Source organism: Fopius arisanus, unplaced genomic scaffold, assembly GCF_000806365.1.
Source record: "Fopius arisanus strain USDA-PBARC FA_bdor unplaced genomic scaffold, ASM80636v1 scaffold00017, whole genome shotgun sequence".
Taxonomy (NCBI): Eukaryota; Metazoa; Arthropoda; class Insecta; order Hymenoptera; family Braconidae; genus Fopius; species Fopius arisanus.
In genome coordinates this window covers 875,752-884,161 of record NW_011887756.1, presented here as the reverse complement: position 1 = coordinate 884,161, position 8,410 = coordinate 875,752, and the positions used below count along the sequence as shown (strand labels likewise).

Here is an 8,410-nt window from a genome sequence, read left to right as displayed (position 1 = left end):
AGTGTAATCAACGATTTCTCGTAATTACCGATTGATTTCGGGAACTATCGGTTTTAGGAGAAAGTAGTAAAGGACTTTTTTGGGGCTCTTTAAATTTCCCGTAAAAAAGCTCTCTTGATATTTTCTCCCAAAATCAACAGTTTTGAGACTAATTAATAATTCCAAAAGTGCAAAATTTGATTGAAAAAAAAAATCAGTTAGAAAATTATTTCAAAATTGAATATCAAATCCAATTAAAGTTTCAATCGATCGACAAGTGAAAATTACTTGAAAATTTGAGAGATCGAATGACTTGTGAAGAATTCATTCAATTCACACAGAAATTATCTGTCAGTTTGTCATTTAATGAAAGTGTAATGTCCGAAGATTCCAATATCTCCCCGTAATCGATAATGTCCCCACGCTAATCCAGTTTTGGTATGAAACCCATCGTTCGGTACCATCGCCATGTAACGCATAATCGATTCGTCCACGTCAACAGTTTATATCCGTTGGGCTTACATAGAATGATGGCTGTTGAGAACAAACTCCAGTACAACTGGTGCTAGAGAGTTTCATCAGAGGTATTCCAGTTGGTACGTCGACAGAGTGGGCTAGTTCCCGTGGAAATTGTTCAGCGGTATAACGTGGGTAACATCTTTCATTTGATGAAACATTTCTCACGAAATTCCACTGATCCTGCTAAATCTTGTCCTCAAACCTCAACCGTTTATCAAAATATTTCCTCATCACAATTCCAAATTACCAACGATAAAATATAACTCTCCACTATTACCCAGAGACATTACTCTACCCTTTCCCCCTTGTCGTCTCAACGATTTAAAAAATCCTAATTAGAGAATGAAACCAGAGTTCTTGGTAATTTGTCTCGGAAATAATTCTTTTGTTCCATTTCGGTCAGACTTAACGAGGTAAGTGGTGGAAGAATAGGCCATTGCGATTTCCGTTTACCTAGGGAAGCGTGAGAGAACCCCTCTAATTAAATCAAGTGCAACATTGTAGTCGAAAAAAAAAAAATATGGTAAAAAAAAGAAAAAAAAATAGAGTAGACAGGGGCTAATTCTCCCATTGCTCTCTCACTCGAAACCTCATATCCCGGAGTCTTAATCATCTCTTTGCCTTAATTGAATCGTTCAATGTCCTCAGTCTAAGGTCTCGGATAATTCTGATTGAACCAATCACGTTGGATTAAATTCTGTGGAGACTTTCAAGACGGGGGGGCTTTGAATTGACTTGCTTGATTGAAAAATTGGCATTTTTTTGGAGCAATTAATTTTCCGGCCATGGAAATTACTGTTATTTCAGATGTAATTACGCGTATTATCGATTATTCAATGACGATAGAACATTATTTATGGGTTTACTCAATGTCCATTGAATGGCCAAACGTCGGACAGGTTTGGGTATTTGAGTGGTCCCAGAGTGGTCAGAATTAACGGCAGATCGGATACAGGTGAATGATTCTGTAATGGAACCGTATCATCAGCGCATTTGAACGGTGAACTCCGATTGGCCCTTCGGCCCATCGACCTCATTTGTATCATCCAACGGTAATTAGTCTCCACTGGTAATTTCACCAGCGTGGAATAAATGAAAAAATAAAATCACATATTCAATTTCATATCGTTAATCGATCTATTTCCATTTTACCATTTTGCCCGCTGATTGTTCCATCGAAATGTTACGGGTAATTGATGAATCTATTCAGGTCATTTTTGAAGTAATTCCATTTTCAACCCCAATTTGAGGAAATATTCAAGCGAGTGACGTTTAGCAGAAAGATTCGTTCACTTCATTTGGCTGATAATTCCGATATGGAAATTGATATCGACCGCTCGTTGGGCATTAACACACCGAAAAATTGAGCATTTGTTAGCGGAGATTATTTAATACTTCCACGTCATGTTTGAAAGGTAATGTATTTAACCTAGAAGCCTATTTGATCCCAAAGAAAAATGGCTGTCAATTTCTAAGAATGAAATTCGCTCATGAAGAATAAAGAATCTTGAAATCCCAGTGGAATAGCATTATAAAAATTATCTGAACAATTTCATTGAAAAATCCTAAACCTATTCGACGTCTAACCAAAAAATCCAAATATCAATTGCCCGTCCGACCTTTTTAATTGTCAAGTTGAATCTGTCAACACATTCCGGGAATTTCAATTAACGTACTCCATGAAGAGGAATAAACGCAGTTGGATGGGAATAGTTTGCCTCATGTTGTCGCATTGGGATAACAGCGCACATGCACTTGGTGTTGCTTGTGCTTTGTGTAGATGCTACTGATGCAACAGACCAAAGGGGACATGAAAAGGTGGTGAGGGTTGGGAGGGAAAGAGGTTCACCTCGTCGGTAACTGAGATAACGGCTAACCATAGACACGACCGAGGCCCAAGCCTGGACCTACAGCTTGCTCAGCGATAACGCTATCGAAGTCCCTTTCCTCCCCCTTTCCTCCCCTCTCCACCCCTTTCCACCCCTTTCCACCCCTTTCCTCCCTTTTCCACTCACCCCCACATCCCTCTCTACCGGTTCTCATCTTCACTACAGATTCCCCCCTTCCAGCATCGCCAGGGCCTGGACCTATCCTCCCCCATCCCCCCCCCCAGACGTTATCGTTCTACCCGTAATTCGAGACTCCAGAATAGACGACCTCTCCGACACGCTCCTCAAGAGCCCCAGGTTAAAAGATCGTTTTTTTTCCCTCTTTTTACACATTTTTTTTTCTCCTCTCCTCTCCTCTCGTTTCGGTCGAGAGGGAAATGCTTTTATCAGATCAATTTCCAAGTTCAATTAGAAAATCTTGTCGGTACTTTTTTTTTTGTTTTTTTTCTTTGCCTCATGGAATTTGCCTGTTTTTGGAGATCGGTGATAAGAGGTGATTGGGGCTTTTGTCTTTGGGGATGGAATTTTTTGTTGGTAATTTTGGATTATTGGGGTGTGATGTGGAGGGAGTGCGAGGGGAATCGATTGTTGGTTGAGGTGAAAATTAGGTTCTGGAGAAAAGTCATTTTCTTCTGTCAAAAGGAATAAAAAAGAGATAGATCATGAATTTTGGGGGAGGCACGGTGTGAATTTTCTTTTCCATTTTTCTTTACCGATCCATTTGACAGTTCTAACATCATCTTCAAGGCTAACACTATAGGAATCAATGCGAAAATAGTTATTCATATAAAAAATTAATCTCTGTGTTCGAAGAGTAATAACAAGGATGAAAAAATTCCAGTGTGGCTTTCTCAATTTTAGATAGAATCATTTCCTCTCGATTCTACAGTTTTCCAAATATATCCCTCGCCCCATTACCTTGATTTTCATTATATCCCGGAGATTTAACTCAGAACTCTCGCCCTGACTATTTGAAACACTGAAATAGCCCCGGGATGTACGAAAAATCTCCATCTCCAGAATTGTCATGTTAATCTAAAGACTGGTGAAATTAACTGAGTAAAGTCTTGCGTCCCCGAGTCATGAAATCAATCATCCTTTATAAAGGGGTTGAAAGCGTCGTATGAAAGATCTCCCCGGTGGATTAATTCATAATAATTTTCCACACTCTCGCCTCGCACTCTCAAATCGTTTACTTTCAACAACTCCCTGACGCACCATTCACCCATTCTATTTAATCTTACAGTGTGAATCTTTATCAAACTATTTTCATTGAAGACGAGACAATAGTTGTCGCTCGTAGAGCTCAAAAATAAAATAACAAGTGGGAAAATTTGTACAGCAGTGGGATTAAACCAGCTGTGATGACACGTTCTTTCCTGTGGAAATTTCGACAACACACCTGACCCAGTGTCTGCCCAATCGACTAGTAATGCAATCCATTGAAAATTCAACATACAAAGGGAGTAAAATGAAACAGTAAAACCGCATTCCCTGGCCGATTGAAATTTGAATACAAAATGTTACCGTTAAAAGAAAAAAATAAAACCCAACGAACCTGCGCCATTCATCAGAAACCCTATAATTCCCTCAACCAATTTACCGTTCCTCCTCAGCAATCTCAGGGGAAAAATATTTCTCCAATTTTAATCATTTATTTCACGATAACAAATGTCTGGCGCTGAAAACGAAGGAATTCATCTTGAAAGATAAAAACCAGACCCTCTTAAATTCCCTCTAAATCTACGACATCTCTTGGCTCCCCAAAAACACCGGAGCGAAAAGAGAGAGAGAGAGAGAGAGAAAAAAAAATGGAAATATCATATTTATGATGAACGAGGCGGATTTTATGGGCTCCAGGTCACTTCCAGCGATTAACGGTTCTTGTAACGGGTTATATAGAACAATGCCACCTGAGTACTGAAGCACGAAAACCTAATTGCCACGTACCCACAACAAAAAAAAAAGAACTTTTAATTTTCTTAATTTTCGTCTTTTGGGGAGGGAAATAATTGGTGGCATTTGGCGAAACGAGGGAGGAACTAAGTACGACCTGGAGGATGAGGATAATCCGTTTACCAGGGGCTAGACCGCCCCCCAAGTGCACCCCCAGAAATGAATAATTGTTCACTATTAAAGTTTTACCCGCCCCTTGTTTATCTCGAATTTTGTGTTAATTACGGGGAATTCCACACGTGTTTTTCTATTCCTTAGAGAGATTTCACCAGTTCGAGATAACATTTAATGATAATCTCGGAACTATGCGGGTGTAAAAGTTTTGAATCTAACCTCACAAAATCCTACAAAAAAGAAGAAAAAAAAAAAACGAAAAAAACTCGCGTTAAACTGACCTTGAGTCGAATTTTTTCCCATCGACGAGTGTTCCAGTGTAGTGCATAGTGACCTGATCACCTTTTTTAGTTTTAACATCGCATATTTCCGGTACATATTTAGTCTCAACCTTGAGCTCATTAGCAAACACTTGAACAACTAGTACAACAAGTACAGCCCACATACCACGAATAAAATTTGAATGCATTTTAAAAAAAAAAAAATGAAAAATTACTCTCCACTCGTTATCAACTTGAGTTTATAAATCCGTTGACGAACGTAAATATTCTTTTAATTTTTGTGATGAAAAAAATAGAATTAGTTGGTTAACAACGTGACGTTGGCGAGTGCCTACGAGCAACTGGCGCTTTCAATGTACGTCTCGACGGTAGTGACGGACTCTCACTGTATAGTTTTAACGTGTGCTAGAGGAGTGGTAATACTGCGCGCGCTTGAACATAACTCCTTACCCCCTCTATACGCTATCCTCAATGTTGGAAGCCAGGATTGAGTGTGAGGTATAGAAACGTCCCGCCACGCCACATTGCGCCGTCTCATTGGCCTCTTGAAAATATGTAGGTCTCTGACACTCGCTTCCCACTTTTCTGACGGTACTCTGACCCCTTTCACTCTATCAAGGATTTTCCTTTTTTTCTCTCTCTCTCTTTCTTTCTTTCTCACTCTCTCTCTCTCTCACTTTTTTTTTCTCGGTTATCCTCCTGTTTTATCCCTATCCCCTCTACACCCCCACCCACTCCACCCACTCTACCCATTCCACCCATTCCACCCATTCCACCCATTCCACCCACTCCACCCCACCGCCCACTCGCCTCATCCGGGAGCTTCCCCTACCGATAGACCTATAAATATTACACTTTTCAACGAAAAAACGACCGGAGATCGATGGGAATCCCACGTTGACGGATAAGGTAATTAGGTGAGAGTTAATTTAATTTTTAATTTGTGGCTATTTGGGGGGGATTTTCGGGGAGGGGTTTAGAGAGAAATGGAGATAATCGTGAATCCTCAGGATTTTTATGATTTGAATTTTGTGAAAATAGAAATGTAATTGAAAATAAATATTTGTTTAACTCATGAAAATGTTGAAAATTTCCAAATTATTGAATCCATGGATAAAATTGAAAACTGTAAGAAATAAAATAAAAAATCACCGATGTGCACTTGATTTTAATTATTTTTCTCATTCTCATAAGACCAAACAATTCCATGACTTTATTTTCGTGGATTTTTCTCCGCCGGAAAAAAATTCATTCGGAGGAAAAAACGGGTTTCACCAATTCTAGATGAACAGAAAGACTAGAGAGAATGAAGAAAAATGGAGAAAATAGAGGAAAAAAAAAGTATATGCATTGGTTGGAGGTAAAATTCAACGAGTGTTTTAGTTATCACAACGGAATTTCTCTCATCCATAGTGATGTCACAGATTCTGGAGTCAGCCAACCGTTAAACTCACGCCACGACAGATTGTATAGCGGTATATTTCCTACGCGTGTGTCACGCGTGTGTCACGCAAATTTCTCGTATCCGTGCACAACGATTGGTTCACACTTCCATCTCACATACACCACATGCGAAGGCCTTTTGTCAATGTACACATACCCCACATCCCGCTTGATAAGAGATTACACGCTCGCTTAACACATTGTAAGTATTCTTGATGATTATTTCGGGGAGGGGAAGTGATAAAGAAACTACTCCCGGTTGATTCCAATCTGAATAGCGAGTTTAATTAGAAGATGAAAACGAGAATCATGAGAGATAACGACGGAGTGCCAGGGTAAGCTACAAATTCCTGCTTAAAATATCTCATTTTTATTTTTAAAATGACTCCATTTTTTTCCAATTTGGAATTTCGTCATTTGTATTGATTGACACGAATTCGCGGTTGATGCCCTCGGCGCTAGTGGTGTCAGCGAAAAAATTGCAATTGAGTGAATAAATAAATTCATTCGATGGACTAAGCGATTTGCTTGATGAGAATAAATTAATTAGACGTGTTTATTCAGTCGAATTGTATTTTCGCGAGTGCAGAATGCGCGTCGATCCTTTGATGATTGTTTTTCGCAAGTGAAAATCACAGAAATTTATGTACAAGGCACTTTAGTTGTGCCACCACAACACAGACAAGCGGAAGGAGATGAAAATGTCTCAGTTACAAGCGAAACCGTGATATACCTTTATCCACAACTGGAAACTTTAGCCAAAGGGAGAGTAGAGGATACACACAAGATGAAGTTGAATGTGGTTTTTCGTGAAAAGGCCAAACAGCAAGTTTATGAGGAAAAGTTGAGTTCTTCGGTGGATGTTGGGACAACATCGGAGTGGAAGTCCCCGAAGAATTCCCATGAATGAGGGTCTCTTTGATTTGTAAATGGGTTTGGGCAACAGGTACCGCAGGCCAAAGAATTCAAAGCAAATTTTATTAGTCGCCAAGCAATCAGAAAACTTTTCCAAGCAAATCTCCACTACCATCAGCACTTTCACTCCATTCCGTCAGCCCGATAAATGACCATGTGACATTGCAGTTGCAATTTACAGCTGACGTCGACATGTATAAACCAGAGAATTTTTGATGAGTAAACGAAAATTGACAATGAATTCAGCAAGCGATGAAGTAAGAAATAACGAAGAAAAAACGGGAGGAATTCCACTTCTGTCTTTTACTACTCTTTTCTTTAATGGAGATATGTCAAGGCTGATATATATTTTCACAGCGTGCGTCGTTAATTCGTAACGAAATGAGAATGTTTTATCACCGTTGGAGGAGTTTAATCTGGAATTATTGACGCTCCAGGTTATATCTTCCACTTGAAACGTAAAATTTTGGTGGTATTTCATGCAATGCAAGCTCATTCAATTCGTTGAAGATTGCTCAAAGCAAAGTGAGGGGGACACCGGTGTCAAAATGTTGACGGTGAAGCGTGAATTGAGTTTGAAACAACAACAATGTTTAAAGTAAGGTATTTGGTACGGTGTGAAGGATAAATGTGGATGGGCAACCCTCTTGTAGTAAAATGAGAGGAAATTTGAACGTCGGTAATTAAGCTTCAGGGTGAAATGGAGGTTTAGGGGTGGTGTACGATGCCTCCATACCACTGTAAATTCAACGTTTATAGCTACCGCTGTACCGGCTTTAAATACTTCCAAAATTCTCGTCACGTACATACGTACATACCTATGTATGTATCCCAGTGTCAGCCCAGTACTGGGCCCCACCATTTCCGAGCCGTTGCACGAATCGTTTCTTATTTTCCCCTCATGTCGCACCTCTATATCGTCCCTCCTATTTTTTCACCCACACCGCCACCCCTGAAATTCTCACCCCCTCCGCGAAAAATCGTGGAATACAAATCTAGATATTTCGGTGACACCTGCGAGGGATTTTCGTAACCGAGTTGCTCGAATTATATTGGATTTCTGATGAGTTTGGATTTTTTTTCCCATTGCGAAATATTCGATTGGTGTTTTCAAAACATTTCAGTAACAATTTTCGATTTTATGAGTTGCAAAACAATTTCAATTGACAATGCTCTTTTAATTCTGGGTTTCGAGGTCAGTGATGATTAATTTTTTAATTAGGGGAGGGAGTAGATTGTTTATGAAATGTTCGTGAAATCGTCACTCTTAATAACACAGTAAAAATATTTGTTTTTAATATTATGATGAAAAAT

At 39.4% G+C, this 8,410-nt stretch overlaps 1 protein-coding gene across 2 annotated transcripts in view; it reads right to left on the bottom strand.

Moving 5' to 3' along the window:
• The window catches only part of Fkbp14 (peptidyl-prolyl cis-trans isomerase Fkb14), a 27,851-nt gene extending 22,700 nt beyond the window's left edge, over positions 1-5,151 (bottom strand). Inside the window, exon 1 of one of the 2 annotated variants that reach the window (XM_011300423.1) lies at positions 4,739-5,151. In XM_011300423.1, the coding sequence (XP_011298725.1) occupies positions 4,739-4,926 (188 nt within the window). In that variant the 5' untranslated portion in view covers positions 4,927-5,151. The remainder of the gene's footprint in view (positions 1-4,738) is intronic. The other variant, XM_011300424.1, reaches the window with a different exon arrangement.
• Positions 5,152-8,410: the final 3,259 nt, after the last annotated feature.